The sequence below is a fragment of the Lissotriton vulgaris genome, chromosome 4_1 (genome assembly GCF_964263255.1).
Source record: "Lissotriton vulgaris chromosome 4_1, aLisVul1.2, whole genome shotgun sequence".
NCBI lineage: Eukaryota > Metazoa > Chordata > Amphibia > Caudata > Salamandridae > Lissotriton > Lissotriton vulgaris.
In genome coordinates, this window is record NC_141691.1 from 252,260,045 (window position 1) to 252,276,779 (window position 16,735).

The window sequence follows — 16,735 nt, forward strand, 5'->3', positions numbered from 1 at the left end:
TACATTTTGCAGCATTAATATTTCTGGATTCACTAAGCAGTGCATAGACTTTTTTGCGGATTCTTAGGTTTGTGGTGGCTGGGTGGGAGATGAGCATTGATTACTGAATATTTGTCGTAAGACCTTCTGTCCCACTTGCGCTTGCTTGTTAATTTGAATATCTACAAAGTAGTGCTTAGTGAACGTGTGCACTGAGGACCATGTTGCTGCTTGGCAAATGTCTTGAATAGGTGGAATTGACAAACTCAATTGTTGATCCTTTCTTCCTTGTTGAGTGAGGATGCGCTGCTCCTTGTAATTGTTGCCCAGCTTGTTGGTGGCAGAATTGTATGGTTTGTGCAATCCATCGTGCAATGATATTTTTGGTAACTGGTCGTCCCAAAAAACTGCTGGCAAGACACAAAATTGTTTTTTTTTTCTTCTTCTTTTTTTCTCTTGCACTCTTGTCCTTTCTATACAGTGCATTACTGCGCTCCTGGCGTCCAGTGTGTGTAATGCCTTTTCTGTGCTTGTGTATGGTTTTTGGAAAAACTTGGTATTTGTCTTGTCTGATTAATGTGGAACCGTGACACCACCTTTGGCATGAAATGTGGGTCCGTTCTCATTACAATCCTATCACTGTGTATTTGCTCTTGTAGTGTTACCACTTGTAATTCGCTCACTCTTCATAGCGATGTGATAGCTACTGAGAAGGCTCTCTTTAGCTTGAGCATATGCAGTGTTGCTTAACACCTTGGCTGCTAGGGATATTTTTCTCCTGTGCTGACCTTTGATGCTTACCCATTGTTCATGACGAGCTCAGCTCGTCATCAGCACAGCTCCACTGTGCCTCATGACGAGCTGAGCTCTTCATGAGCATCGAAGGGGTTAATGAATAGGCTCAAATGATGCATTCATCAATTGGGTTAGCACTATGTTGAGGTGGCTTTCTGTTTGGAGGTGCAATTCTCTTAGCTCCTTCTAGAAATCTCTTTACTACTTGGGAGGTGGAGAAACTCTTCCCTGTTTCTCCTCTTGGGTTAGCCACTATCGCCGCTAAGTGCACCCTTAGATGTGTAGCTTAGTTTATTTTGTAGTAGTTGTGTTTAAGTATTTTAGTACTGTTAATTCCTTGGTAATTCTTCTTTGTAGTTTCTCCCTAATGCACCATTCGGAGAATCTTTTTCACTTTGCTACATAGCACTTGTGGTAGGTCTCCTTGATCTAAGCACCACCATTGTGCTTGCTGGTGGTTTGAGGTGTGCAAATTTTAGGTATTCAGGTGTCATGCTGTCAGACTGAGGCTCTCCGGCTCTGGGTGTAGTACCCTTCTGTTTTGTATCGATAACCGGTCCTTTCTTGTGGGGAACCTGTGTGCGGGTGCTTGTGCCATCTCCATGATCTGTGAGAACCAGGTTTGTCTGGCCCACTGAGGTGCTATCCGTATTAGCGTCATGTTCCAGAATCAGCATTTGTTTAGTACTCTGTGTAGCAGTGGTATTGGTGGAAAAGCCAAGGCTAATGTCCTTGACCAGCTTATCCATAGCTCATTCCCTAGGGACCGTTTGCACGGTTGTCTGGATGCAAAGTTTTAACATCTTGCACTTTGGTGTGTTGCAAACAGGTCTATTTGCGGAGTTCTCAATTTATGGATTGTTTGGATTTCTTGTTTGATTTTCCCATTTGTGGGATGCTGACATCTGTCTTCTTCCACATTGTCCTTCCCTGGTAAATGTATTGCTAGCAAGTCTATTTGTCTTGGAATTGCCCATCTCCATATTTCCTGTGCCAGCACTGATGGTGGCCCTTTTTAATACACATCACAGTATTTTTTTCTGCACCTATAAAAAACCCGCTCCACTGTAATCAGGTGTCGCAGCACACCCTATGGGCATTCGGCCTATGGGGTGGGACCCCAATGATGAAGCATGTCACCAACCAGGTTGGTGAGGGAGGGGTCTTCTACAAGGACAAACACTGTCCGGTATAGGGCTGGGGCACTTAGTTCTAACCTGAGCCTTAAGCTCTAGATACAGAAGAAATCCTTCTTTGTATTTTTCTTTCCAGGGGGCACTCCTCCATTGTTATATCCTTTTACGGGGACCAGGAGTTCCCACCACACAACCTGTGCAATTTCCCTGACTCTCTCCATTGTTATACACGTCCCTGATTGTGTGCCACCTTGCTTGTTGATGTAGAACATGGTGGCTGTATTGTCTGCTTAGATTAGTACCCTGTGTCCGTACAGTTGTTTCTGAAAGGCTTTTAAGGCTGGGGACACTGACTTAGCACTAGGAAGTTTTATGTGCTTTATTGCATCCTGTTGTGACCACGAAATCCCCTTACCTTGAGGGTGTTTGTCTGTGCTCCCCACCCCATCTGGGGGGCCATCTGTTGTGATGGTCACTGTTGGAGTTGGTTGTGGCTTCCCTTGTGTTATGATCCTCTTGTTCCACCACGATATTTTGTGCTGTATTGTTTGTGTGACCACCACTAGATCTTTCCCGAATCCCTGTTGCCTGTGACCATTGTTGTTGGATCCATTCTTGGTGGATCCATTCTTGGAATGGCCTCCTGTGTAGGCGGATATTTGGGACCAAATGTATGCATGACGCCATCATTCCCATCAGTTTGCACACAGTCAGAGCTTGCCCCGTGTGGTAAATACACGTCTTCTTCAATATTGCCAAAGGTCTCTTTGTGCTTGGAAACACCTTACTCCCTAAGATGTGGATCTCCGCCCCTAAGAATATCTTCAGTTCTGGCTCTATTGAGGATTTTCCCCAATGAATTGAAAACCCTAGTTGGACTAGTGTTTGTATGACCTCTTCCATGTGCCGCTTGCACTTGCTGTACGAGTTTGCTTTTACCAGCCAATCGTCGATGTACAGATATACATGTATTCCTTGCCTCCTTAAGTGTGCTGCTACTGCTGCCAGGCATTTTGTGAAAACCCTTGGTGCGGATTGGAGTCTGAATGCTAGTACTGTGAACTAGTAGCGAGTCTTGTTGATCATAAACCTTAGCAGATGTTTGTGGTTGATGTAGATGTGTAAGTAAGCATCCTTTAATTCGATAGTTGCCATGTAATCCCCTTCCTGTAACTGGGTTATTACCTCTTGGAGAGATTTCATTTTGAATCTTTGAGGTTTTTATGAACTTGTTTAAGAACCTTAGATCCAGAATTAGCCGTAAGGTCTCGTCCACCTTTGGTATGAGGAAGTAGGTGGAGTAGACACCCTTGTTCCTATCCTTGTATGGTACTACTTCTATGGCCTTATTTCTTAAGAAGTTTTTGTGCTTCTTATAGCAACTGACAACGCTCCTTTGCGGAGTGTGCTTTGCCTTTCGGTCTTTTTGTTTGGAGGTGGTTTTTCTAGCTCTATACAGTAGCCATATTGTATGAGGTTTAGTATCCATTTGTCTGATGGGATCTTCCTCCACTCCTGGAGGAAGTGTTTTATTCTGCCTCCTACTGGTGTTGTGTGCTGGAGGAACTATTCTTGGTCTTGAGTTCGTTTTTGTCTGTTATCTCTTGCTGCAGCCCTAGAGATGTAGACTGGGTGTGCGTTGGTCCTGCAGCGGAGTCACTTGGATGTTGCCCCCCTCCCCGCCCCCCTCTCTGTCTGTTTCCTCGTGTGCGCCCTCAAAAGGATTATCATCCGGGTTGGTACTGTCAGTTTTGCTGCTGCTGTCCCTGCTGTTGTCCATGGTTACCTCCTTGATAACCCGGTTGAAAGTTTTTGTGTGGTGCCACATATTGGTGGTTCCCCTTACCCGTTGGTCTGCTTGAAGGTGTTTTCCGTCTCATTCCTCTGTACTGCAGTGCCCCCATGGACCTAGCTGTCTCGTTGTCCTTCTCGAGTTGGTTCAGTTTCTCATTAACTGGAGCGCGGAAAAGCCATTCGCTGTTGAAGGGTGTATTGAGTAATTTGTTTTGTACTTCATTCTTGAAACCCGAATTCCTAAGCCAGGCATGCCTTCGCTCCTGTTATTCCCAGCATAATCTGCCTGCTTGTGTCTGCTGTGTCTAGGGCCGACTTCAGACATGTGTTTGCCAGTTTCTTTCCCTCTTCTACCAGGTGGCTCGCCCTTCACTGGTATTGCTCTGGTAGGTTTTTAAGCAGTTCGCCTACTTCTTCACAGTGCTGGTATGGGTCCCTGTTGAGCGCATTGGAATTGGCGATGCGCAATTGGATCGCCGCACTTCTTTCCATCTTCCTCCATTAGCTCCATTCTCCTGCTCTTTATCTGGAGGGGGTTCTGTATTTGTGGGTATATTTGCCATCTTCCTAGCCGTGGCTATTATAATTGAATCTGCTGGTATTGATCACTTAATATACTTGGGGCCATATGTATCATCAACCTGATTTGTGATTCTCAAATAGCGATTTTTAAGAAATTGCTATTTGAGAATCGCAAATAGGTATGTATGTACAAAATCACTTTTTTTGGGCGATATCTTAAAATTCCTTAATTGCGAATCGCAATTAAGGAATACTTTCCCATTCATTTCTATGGGCCAGGAGGCCCATAGGAAAGAATGGGAAGTTATTCTGAATTTACAATTTGCTAATCGCATATTGAGAATAATTTCAAGGGTGCAGGGGTGTCCAAAGGACACCCTGTTGCACCCCTGAAATATGCATGGGTGCACATGTGGCGCACATACATGCCCTAAGGGCATGTATGTGTGTCACATGGCACTTTGAAAAATTTGCATTTTTCAAGGAATTCGCAACTTACCACCAACTAGAAGTTGATGGTAATTTGCTATTCCTTGAGGACCTTTTGCTAATTTTCTTTGCTTCATACATTGCATTTAAGGAATCGCAAAATTTGCGATTCCTTAAATGCAATTGCAAAATAAGGAATCACAAATTTTGCGATTCCTTATTTTGCCCCAGATTTTGCTTTATACACGCCATTTAGCAAATTTGCATTCGCTAAGGCCGAAATTCTGCGAATTTCAGCCTTTGGGATTGTGAATTTTCTTGATACATATGGCCCTTAGGCTCCTTAGTGTTTGTACTTTTTCTCGATCCATGGGGGTTACTGGTTTACACATAGCAGGTTTCTTGAAGGCCTCCTTCCACCTGGTCCAGCACACTTGGTAATACGGGTTGGAAGTGGCTGCTTGTCTGTGATGGCAACAATGTCTCCAATAGGAAGCAAGGTTGGGGTTTCTTCTCCTCTAGCTGCTCTCCATATGTGTCTGAAGTTCATTTGACGACCTAGTCATGGATACCTATGTCGTCCGGCATCGAGATCCTGCCACTGCAAGTCCTGCACCTCAGAGGATGTAGAGCCCTGGTAAGTTTGCTCGTCTTCCTCATCTTCGGCGTTGTCGCAATAAAACTCTTCCTTCTCCTGTTCCTCTCCAGGTTCTGGTGGGGTCGGTGGTTGGATTTCCTTGACGCATCTTTTGGTTTCGGGCGTGGGTTTCAACGGAATAGTGAGCAGTTTCATCTTTTCGTCGAATTTCCTCTTGTGTTGCGAATGCTTGCCATTTCTTTTTCTTCTCCATCTTGGCTGCATGTTCGTCGTCTGGTTTCGGCTTTTCTCTTCGTGGTTGTCTATGTTGTAGCCGCTTTCATGCCTTCATTTTTTGATATCTAAGCGTCATTTTGTGACTGCTCTTTGACGCCATTTCCTTATCTTGGGTTTTCGCAGCCTGGGAGTCTTTGGGTTTTTTCTTTTTTAAAGGAACCAATGGATTGTTTGTCCTTGGATGCAGTTGCAAACGTTGAGTGTTTCGATGGCAATGCTCCTTTATGGGACTTTGACTCACTTTTGCATATCAGTGGAGTGCCTTGGGTTCGGTGGCTCTTGCCCCTTCTGCTTTTTCTTTTCATCCTAGACTATGGTGTCCTCTGGTCCTTCGACAATGTTGTCTTCTCCACTGGAGAGTCCATAATCACGGAGTGATGGAGGTTGCCCCTGCATGCTGTAGTTTGCTCTTTGCCGCTCTTTCTCTGAGGGTCTTCCGAGTGAATGCCGCACAGGCGTTGCAGTTCTTGATTTGATGGTCTAATGGCAGACATAGATTGCAAACTGGGTGTTGGTCGCTGTCATGAAGGATACCAAATGGTGGTATGTCGACGCCCACCTAGGTCACAAAAAAAGGACATCAATTCAGGACCCAACCACTAGATGGCCAAATAATGCACATCATAGTGAATTCCGAAAGATTCACGCTGCAAAAGTGAAACAGTTGTCACACAAACCGTTTCTTATGTTTCCATACAAACACCCTCAACACTTAGAGGGTTTTCAGAGGAAAACAGTCAATGCAATCTTATAGAGAAGTTTTGTTATTTACCCTGTAGCATCTGTCCTTGGCATGTAGAGCTGTAGATTCACATGCTTTGCATACTCCTGCCATCTAGTGTTGGGTCCGTATGTTTGCAAGTTGTTTTCCTATGAAGGAGTCTTTTCCAGTCACAAGGTAAGGTGAGTCCTCCATTCGGTGATAGCGTGCATGGGCATCGACTCCATTATTAAATTGTTTGCCGCTAGAGGGAATGGAGTAAGTGTAATTCAGAGATGTCCATGCATATGTAATGTGAATAATAAGAACTGCAACAACCGCAAGTGTCCGGGGAGGAGGGAGGGCTCATGTAAATCTACAGCTCTATATGCCAAGAACAGATGCTTCGAGGGTAAGTAACATAATCAGCTTAAGGCATGTGTGCTCAAGATACACATGGTTTGCATAGATTGTATAGCAGTGTTCTCCCATTGCGGGGACTAGTGGGCGTTGCAGTTGTTTGAAAAAGTGTTTTTAGTACTGCTTGTCATACATTAGCTTGTTGACGTGCTAATCTACACAATTTTGATCATTGTGCATAGTGTGGACCATGTAGCAGATTTACATTAGTCCGATATAGGAATGTTGCCTAAAATGGCCATAAATGCTCCTATTTTGCTAGTAGAATGTGCCCTAGGAGTTATTGTTAAAGTTCTTTTAGCTTTAATGTAACCCGTTTGAATACGCTTAACACTCCATCTAGAAATACCGGATTGTAAGATAGGATTTCCTTTATGAGGTAGAGCAAATGCAACAAGGAAAATGCTACTTACTCAGTATGCATCTGTTATTGGCTTGTAGAGCAGGAGTCACATGCTGTGCATAGCCCACCACCCAGTGTCTGGTCTGGATGTCTGCTACCTGCCCCTGCTCGAAGTCTAGATCCCCTCTGCCCCCCCCCCTTCCCAGCCATGAGGTAGGTGACCCCCAGCGACAGTGCACATTGGCATCGACTCCACCGCTAGATTGCTCACCGCAGAGGGTGATAACTGAGTAGTAAGAGAAGTCCATGAATATATGTATCAAAGTAACCTGTAACTGCAACAGGTTATAGGTACCCGGGGAGGAGGGTGGGTGCATGTGACTCTTCAGCTCTACATGCCAAGAACCCATGCATACTGTATAAGCAGCATTTTCCGTTCGAGGCATGTGAACTGCAAATCACATGCTGTGCATAGACTATAAAGAAGTTGTCTTCCAAAGCAGTGGCTAACCTCTAGCTCTTGCAGTTCTCTGAAATAGTGTACGTAAAACTGCTTGACCCACACTAGCTTGCCGTCTTGCTAACACATCTACACAATAGTGTTTTGTGAATGTGTGAGGTTTAGACCATGTTGCAGCTTTGCAGATATCAACCAAGGGTATATTTCGTAAGCAAGCCGTAGAAGCCCGTAGTTTGCGTGTGGAGTGTTACACGGGCAATTGTTAGTGTTTGTTTACTTTTGCATAGCAAGTCTGAATGCACTTGACTATCCACCGTGCAATACCTGTTTTTGAAATAGGATTGCCTTTATGTGGTGGAGCAAAAGCGACACAAATAGTTGTTTTGCGGAAAGGTTTTGTCCTTTTTTGGACTCGCCTGGCGTTGCAGAGCAAAGTGCTGCCACTAGCGAGCCTTATTGTCGTTGGGAAGGCCTCCCCAAGTGGCACAGACTGGTGCACAAGTAGTCTGAACGCGCGAGCCGCGGGAATGCCAACGTGCACGCTCACGGAGTCACGCGCCTGCCCTCCTGCGTCTCTTCAAAAGCTCGCTCCAGGCCAACTTGTGTTCCATTTAAAGCACTGACTATGGCGTGTGCAGAGAGCACACGCACAGTCACCCACTGCACGCTGCGTACGGATCACTTCTGCAGGTACACGTGAATACTTGCGGGCAGTCTACGTGTGTGCTACGTGCAGACTGCTGAGGTTCGTGCACTGTACTGCTGTGTGTACATACACCACCCACACCGTCTTCTGCTCTCAGCACCCTTAGAAGCATCTGCTTCTTCAGCTCTTTTACCCCTGGGACCGACTCCGGCGTGTTATTCTCCCGGGTCTCTGGGTCACCCCCCTGTGTCTGCCTTTGCCTCAGCTCCGCAGGCCTCTTATCAGGTTCAGCACTCTATTCTTGAGTGCTGCTCTTTCCATGGAAGAGACTCCTCTCACCTCCACTTCCCCCTCGGAGTCGTCTCACCCAGAGCACTGACTGAGATGCACGTCCGTCCCACAGGTACCTCTGGTCAAGACCATCAATGCTGTAAAGGCCAGGAGGGGGATTGCTGCTCCTTGTGTAGTCAGGACACCCCCTGTCTCGTCTTCACTCTCTCCTCTGCAGGGAACGTGCACGCTTACGGCAGCATGATCCTGCCCTCCTGCGTCTCTTCCAAGGCAGGCTCAGGCCGACAACATATAGGCAACATTTGGACATTTCCCGGAGTGCAGCGGATTGGTATGGCTGAGAGCAATGACTGCGGAGTTTGATGAAGGGGTGCTTGAGGTGGGTGGCAGCTCAATGTTTAATGCACTGGCACGCTGCAATGAAAACTGACAGCAGAGCAGGTATCGTCCTGGGCCAAATCTGACCATCAGGGGGAATGATTCAGGTGTTGTAGAGCTGGCGTCCTTGTGAAGGATGATGTAGCCTGTAAACCTAAGGCGTTTGGATAGTAGAGAAAATGGTCATCGGTTTGCAAAGGGAATGAGGCATGAGTCTTAATTTGTAAAATTGGGTCTGCACCTGTGGCATTGGTATAGGTGCGAGGTGCAGCCGCTCGTACTTAGGCAGCAGCGCTGGAGGTAATCCTGCTAGAGCTGAGGGTTCATTCCGGGATAGTCGGCGATCCCTGGGGCGGTGGAACTGAGAGGTGCAGAACTGTGCTTTCAGTAAAGAGTAGCAAAGCATGCATATAGTCTGGGATAGAGGCGCAGGTGCTGCTGGAGTTCGTAAGGTGAATGAGCATTAAAGATGACAGGGAATTTTGTGTTGTATCTTGTCATTCAGTCTAGTATTCTGACACATGACTTATTCTTTTAAATGGTGTTTATTTTCTTTTATCTTACTTTAAAATGTGAGTGACCTACATGACAATCTTGCTGGGGTAACAAACGCTACATACATGCAAACTTTTTTTTTCCCCTCTTCTATCCTTCTGCTGTCCTTCTAAATCCAAATAACTGACTACTATCCACAACTCAAATTACTTTCATATTTCACTACACTAATTCACAAATAATCCTTATGGGTTCCGAAGTAGCTTGCTACTCTCCAAGAAAGTGCTTCAACACCCCCCATTATGGGTAACAAGCCCTATATAAATGCTAGCCTTTTTCCCCCTTTTATCCCTCTGCTATCCTTCTGAATCCAAATAACTGACTAACCTATCCTCCACTCAAATTACTTTCATATTTCACTATATTAACTCCACACTAATCCTTTATGGGTTCCGGAGTAGCATGCTTCTCGCCTAAAAAGCGCTTTGACGACCCAGTCGGGTGTAGTAAGTGCTATATAAATCAAATTACAATACCCGAACTCCAGTTACGTTACACAAGGACACATTCAGGCACAGGAAGATTATGTGATTGGGAGGAGTGCTTGAGGCAGGCTGGCTTTTTTTTTTTTTTTTTTTTTTTTTTTTTAAATGTATGGTGCCGCCCCTAACTCTTCTTCATGACCGTGTGGAATCACCTCTAATGCTCAGATGTGATCAGCATGGGACATGCCTCAATTTGGGACCTTCATGCCACCGCTTTAGATCATCAGCACGCAACTGAGCCTCCCCAAGTTGATGCGCATAAACTTTTTTTTATACGTTGCTTCTCTTTTCCACCTCGTTCGTGTCTCATGTTCCTGACTTATATTTCAAAACTAAATTGTGTCCCGTTTATCGTGTAGAATCTGCATTCAGGACCTGGACACTGTAACTGTGACCAATAGGAACAAGCATTAAAAATGCAATAGGTCTCGCCTTTCATTAAGTTAAAGCCATTTACTTTGCTATACAATACCATTAGCAAAGCAAATGGCTTTTACTTAATCAAAGGCGAGACCTATTGCATTTTCAATGCTTGTTTATCTTGTGAATTGCTCTTTTCACATCATAAGTGTGTAACGCACGTCCTGCCACAGAATCTGGTTGAGGGAAGAACACAGGCAACTATACAGATTGGTTGATATGGAAGGCAGAAGTGACCTTCGGTATAAATTTTAGGTTGGTCCGAAGAACCCCTTTGTTTTGGTGTATTAGTAAGAATGGTTCTTCTGTGGTTAGTGCCTGAAGCTCACCCACTCTCCTCAGATGTGATGGCTATGAGGAAAGCTACCTTCAATAGTTTTTCACATCTATGCAGTGTCTCAAAGGGTGGACCCATTAGCCTGGTGAGGACCATGTTGAGATTCCACACTCAAGACAGGTGGAAGTCTTGGAGGAATGATTCTTTTAAGTCCCTCCATAAATGCTTTAATGACATGCACTCTAAAAAAGAGAGATATTGTCTGTTCTGTAGTTATGCAGCTATTGCAGCAAGGTGTAAGCATATGGAAGAGTATGCTAGATTGGAATGATTCAGATGTAGTAAATAGCAAATAAGATTTTGAACTGAAATGTCCAGTGCATCTATCTGATTGGAAGAGGTTTGTAATATACTGCAATAACACTTTGCTGCATAGCATGCCCTTGTGTTAGGACGTCTACCCTCTTTGATAATATTCATACAGTGGGGCAAAAGATTATGGTATACAAACTCTTAAGATTTCAGGTACCAGATCGCAAGGCTGAGATGGCTGGGATCTGGATGACGAACGCCAATTACTACTCCAGGCACAGTATTACAGCTTTGAATTGGTAACATGCCATCCAGGAGCTCTTTCCACCTAAACTTGAGAACTACCTAAAGTTATCTGCTTTTTATTTTTTTTATTTTATAATTTATGCGTCTCTCTATGCCTAAAAGGGTGGCATTTTTACTTGTTTGCTCCCTTGTGTCTGGACAAAGCTATACCTCTCTGAACTCGCTCTAAGTAGATCGAAACGTTGTCATGGGTTGCTTTTACTCATTTCAGGTTGGCTTGTTAGGCATTTTACCAATTCAAAGCTGTTATACTGTGCCTGGAGTGGTAATTGGCTTTTGTTATTTCACAGATCTGCTTGGACTGCACTAGACCTATGCTTAAAGACTTTGCTGTAGAAATGGCAAAAGACTTTGTCCCTTTCTATTTCCGAGTGGATGGCACTGTGCTGATCCTATGCTTAAAGACTTTGATAGAAAAGCAGACATTTGAGGTGAGCAGATCTAGAGTGTCGCTGGTGTGGAGTGCTGTGGACTGGGGCTGCTTTGCTGCTTTCCATCTAAACTTGGGAACTACCCAGATTTCTCTGCTTATTTGCATTTTATGCATCCCTCTTTGCCTGAAAGGGTGGTCTTCCTTTTTTTTTTTTTTTGTGTGTACAGACTACGAGAACCACAATGCTAAGCCTGCTGACGCCCAGAGGGGCGGGAATTGTTATTGAATAAAGGTGTGTTCCGATATTGAAATGCTGCCGCAGTCTTTTATTGCAAGCCTGTGATCAAGAGCTATGGCTTGAAACTTTGGCAATTTGGATATGGGAAATGTGGAGTTGTGCTGGATGCCACTGCCGAAGGTGGAGTGTGGTAACCCTTCTACGAGTGAATCCTTCTTGGAGGGGGGACACTCTTGTTTTGATATATGCTCTCAACATCAAAGATTAGCTCCCAGGGACACCTATCCAAGAAATTCTAGTGACACCCAGTAACAGCCTGTGGTACTGTACCAGTTCCTTCATAAAAGGAATATCTTTACTAGGCGTCACTTCATAAACTGGCTTGTTAAGAGTATTTCAACTACTTCAGTCGCTCGACGTCCTCAATCAGTGTTTTCTCATATCACCGTCTACAAGGCGTCCTACGCATTCCCTTTATCTAATTCTCCTGCATCATTGACTATCATATATTCCATTATGTACTTCTTGCTCATGCCAACCAGAACTGGACCCTGAGGAAGAGTTGTTTAGTTGAAAGATTCCCCCCCCCCCCCCCCTGCATCTCACTAAATTCTGGCCTTCCAAAGAATTTTTTTTTTACTACAGACCCATGGTCTGATAGAATCAGAGGGGCCTGGTCTACCTATTGCAAACTATCTAGCAACTGTTTGTTGACAAGTAGGAAGTCTATCCTAGCATAAGTTTTATGGGCTGCCAAAAACTGTAAATAGATACTCCCAAGTGGATGGCAAGCATCAACCAGTCCCAGATCTTCTAATTTGTTTCCCCCACAACTGCTATTTCTGGTGCCTCTCCCTGTCTCTGCTGTTATCTGTTTTGCTGTACCTCCATTGCTATGTTAAGGTCTCTGCCCTGTAACCAGAGGGTCTGTGGCAAGAGGTATGGTCTACTGGATGGCTTGACTCCTCGCCATCACTTAAACATTTTTGTTACAGCAACTTTCAAAAATAGTTTTAAATAGATAAATAAGTAAATACATAAATAACAGTTACTTAAAGATAAAAAATAAAGTGCATTTTGAACCAGCTTTATCACTGACTATTTTAGGTGGACGTTTTTTGAGCACTATGTTCCAACCAAATTCCATCCCAGTCTGTTCATCATAACCATGTTACCTACTGACATAGTTGTAGGTTTAACAGAGTGCTTTTCATCAACACGAGCTTTGCTATCTCTGCTTTTATCATTTTACCTTCCTACCCTCCGAATCAAAATCCCTGTGCACATCACTGAAGTCTATTTCCCCAGGGAGGTTCCAAGAAAGTATCAGGATGTTTATCACAAAATAGACTAAATGGTGACTTGTCGGGCGTGGGTGGGGTTGTGAACCTGTAAACTGAAAATAAAATAAAATCCACCTCATTTGTTGTTTGACTTTGTTTGATCTAACATTTTAATGTTTTCTTTCTACAGATCAATTTAATGTTCTCTTCATAGTAGTAGATGATCTGCGCACTTCTTTGGGTTGTTACGGAGATAAAGTTGTTAAAACTCCAAACATTGATCAACTTGCATCCCATAGCGTTGTCTTCCTAAATGCATATGCACAGGTAAGATCTATTTCAGTATGTATGCAATTGGTGTCTGTGTGCTAGAATGTGTATTTGGGAGTGGAAGAGGCGTCTGACCTTTTTCTCTGATCTTCTCTCTGCTACTAAATCTTCCCCTTGGTCTGTTTCAGCAAGCCGTGTGTGCTCCCAGCAGAGTGTCCTTTTTAACAGGGCGCAGACCCGACACCACTAGGCTTTTTGACTTCAACTCCTACTGGCGCGTGCATGCGGGAAACTACACGACGATGCCCCAGTATTTCAAGGAGAACGGCTATGTGACCATGTCTGTTGGCAAAGTCTTTCATCCAGGTATGCTAAAGATTTCTATTGACTGCACAGAATTAATTCAAATACACACTACCATTCTGAAAGCAGACTCTGCGTAATAAAGATGAAATAACTCCGGCCGCGTCTGAAGTGGTAGTGCGCAGGTGTTACTCCTTCCCCCGTAGTGCTCATGACTTTGAGTGAGCGGACTATCCACCGTTTAAAAAAAAATAAATAAAAAAATAAAATCTATCCACTTGACTCAAACTGATGTACGCTATTTCTGCTTATTATAACCACAGCCATGATTGAATTTAATATCACATCAGTTTTAATCGTTTAATCCAACTGAACGTACAGTAGACAGTTTGTGGTAAATGGCAGGCGCCCAAAAACAGCCCTTCATTTCTTGTTTGTATCACATGTACAGATTTTGAAGAGCATGTGCTAGAGATTCATCGGAACAAGCAGTGTGCCGTTTTCTGAGGACCACTCGAATATAGGAATGTCTTCTCAAATGTACTTTCAAGGACAAAGCGAACCTATGAATATATAGTGGTGTGTTTTTTTGACCGCAACGTGTTTTTTATTCTTTTTTGCTAAGGAATTGCTATCTTGAGCAATGTTTACTATTTTATTTTTTTCGTGTTCGGTTCATTAGGTCTGGCTTGTCGTGCTGCTGTTCACCTGATATGATCAAGGCGGAAAAAGCACTTGACTCCCTACAGAGGAAGAGGCTTTGGCGCCGCCTACACTGATTCTCTAGAGTAGTGTGAGTGCAAGATGTGCACTTGCTGTGTAAAAACGTGTTGCGCTCCTTTTTGGACCAAAGTGGTTTTCCATGATCTAACGTAGACCGTGCATTCAAACCTGACAACGAAACTGCAACATCTTGCAACAATCCCCTTAACTGCGCAAATATTTATTAAACATTGTGGTGCAGGTCAAGGAATAGTCTTTTTTTTCACCCCTTGCTAGCAATACGTCAAAAGATGCTCTAAGGGCGGTTAATGCCTTAAAATAAAAACAGCAGCCTGCCCAGCACCCTCGATCACTGTCTGCCTGCCCACTACACCTTGGGCCTGAACGAAGTGCAGGTGCCTGGAACTACTGCAGTAATGGAATAGTTGGTAGGAAGCTGGCTTTCTGTATAGTGCACTAAAACGAAGTACTCTGTGCAGAGTCAAGGGTCACCCAGATTGGTATACAGAGGCAAAAGTGGATGGTACTAACGGCTCTATTTGTGGTGGTGTAATCGAGCAGTTGGGCTTATCAGAGGGTAGTGTTAAGCATTTGTTGTACTCTGACAATGAGTGATACACACACTCCAGAATAAATCTGGTGCAAATGCCAAAATCTTTTTTTCCATATAGTTTTTGAGACCAAGAACTTTGATCTATAGTAAGTACTTTTTTAAGATATGAATTTCAAGTTTGCTTAATAAATCTCTCTTGTGTGCAATTACGCACCATTGAAGTCTATTGGGGAAAAAATAGAAAAATTCATATAAAATCATAGTTGGGTTTTGTGGTTCACCGTCTGGATTTAGGTAAGTAGCAAGGCCAGATCCAATGTTTCACCAGCAGATTCTCGGTAGAGTCTCAGATTCGGCCAGCAGCAGGGTGATTAGGTTGTTGGTACGCTAAGAAGTGCACAAGGGGACTTAAAGTCACGTCCGGAGGAGTGGGGGGGGTGTTCCCCACTCGAGGGAGCAGGTTGCCAGGATCACAGCTGGTTTGTTGGTTCCCAGGCAGGGCAGGCTGGGTGACATGCAGCAAAATGTCTTTGCAGTCAGAAGAAGGCATGTTGCAGGGATGATTCCAGTACCCCGGGTATTGGTGCAACACGGCTCTGGCAGGTCCTGGTGCCTTCATACTTGGCGGGGAGACAAATCTCACCCTTTGGAGTGGATGTGCGTAATTTTGCTGGGTTGCTGCGCCCAAGTCACCGGGGAGCAGCAAGTCTCTAAGCACTCTGCGGGTTCGGTGCCTGTGTTTTGCAGGGGAGTAGTTCCTCTGCCCCCCTTCCCTCCCCCTAATCCCTCCCCTTAGTTAATTAGCGATTTAGTATGGAGCTGGGCGCGTTCCAGGGTTCTTGGAGCCCTCACAGCAGCAGGATGAGGCTGTACACGACTATTGTCTAGTTCTGGAAGAAGCAGGCAGCATTTTGCACCACAGTTCTGCAGCAAGTCTTCTGTTCTCTGGTCAGCAGCTCTTTTTCAGTATCTTTGTCTGTGCATCTGAAGTTCAAGGTCCAGGGATACCACCTAGATACTACATTTAGGGGTGTTTATAGGGGGTGATGGGTAGTAGCCAATGAGCTACCTAGCTTTAGGGTGTCTACACCTGCTGACCGGTTCCTGTCGGAAAGGGCACTAACCTAGCCCTGATAGGTTCATTCCTGCCGTCCGAAGATGGAGGAATTAGCAAAGTCGTGCTCACAGCACATGCTCCACCTTAAGGGTGGTACTGGCTGAATGTGGGCACACCTAATCTAACAAATGTTCCCCAGCCGTCCTGCCAAATGTGTATCAGGAAGGTGGATGGATGGATGGATGGATGGATGGATGGTTTGTCATCCTACACTAGATGGAGATGCCTGGGTTGCATTTCTTTTGAAGCTTCCTGCCCTGGAAGGCAGGCGTGAAACACCTCTGCCCAGAACAAGTTTTGTTCCTGGCCTCTGAGTGCTGTCTCAACCTATGAGGTCAGAAACCTGTCTCGTGGGAGAAGGCTGGCTAAGATTGGTTTGAGAATGCTGGGTAGGGTTCTAGGAGACCCTCTATGGTGTCTTCCGTGTGTGTCTATTTATAAATCCAGCACTGGCATAAGTGAGAATTTATTATGTTTAGTACCAAATATCTTATGGTTTAGTGAAACCATCCTGGAGCTAGGAAACAAGTGAGGACAAGTATCCTGCCCATGTACTCTCTGGCTTCCAGGTGCACTTCCAAGAAAAGACGTAGAGATTGTAGGGTCCTATCTGCTCAGGCAGATAGGACCACACATGTGATAGTGTTGTTGAACTTCGCCCTTTTTGCGGGGTCATCCCTAAACTTTTGCCTTCCTCCTAGCCTTTTTTCTGACATGGTGTTGGTGGTTTTAGGATTCTGGGCACTTTAGCAC

General features: G+C 44.6%; 1 protein-coding gene across 1 annotated transcript in view; it reads left to right on the forward strand.

Moving 5' to 3' along the window:
* IDS (iduronate 2-sulfatase) overlaps positions 1 to 16,735 on the forward strand; it is a 120,611-nt gene that overhangs the window by 9,776 nt on the left and 94,100 nt on the right. Inside the window, exons 2-3 of the mRNA XM_086918612.1 lie at positions 13,207 to 13,343; positions 13,475 to 13,652. Of these exons, the coding sequence (XP_086774738.1) occupies positions 13,207 to 13,343; positions 13,475 to 13,652 (315 nt within the window). The remainder of the gene's footprint in view (positions 1 to 13,206; positions 13,344 to 13,474; positions 13,653 to 16,735) is intronic.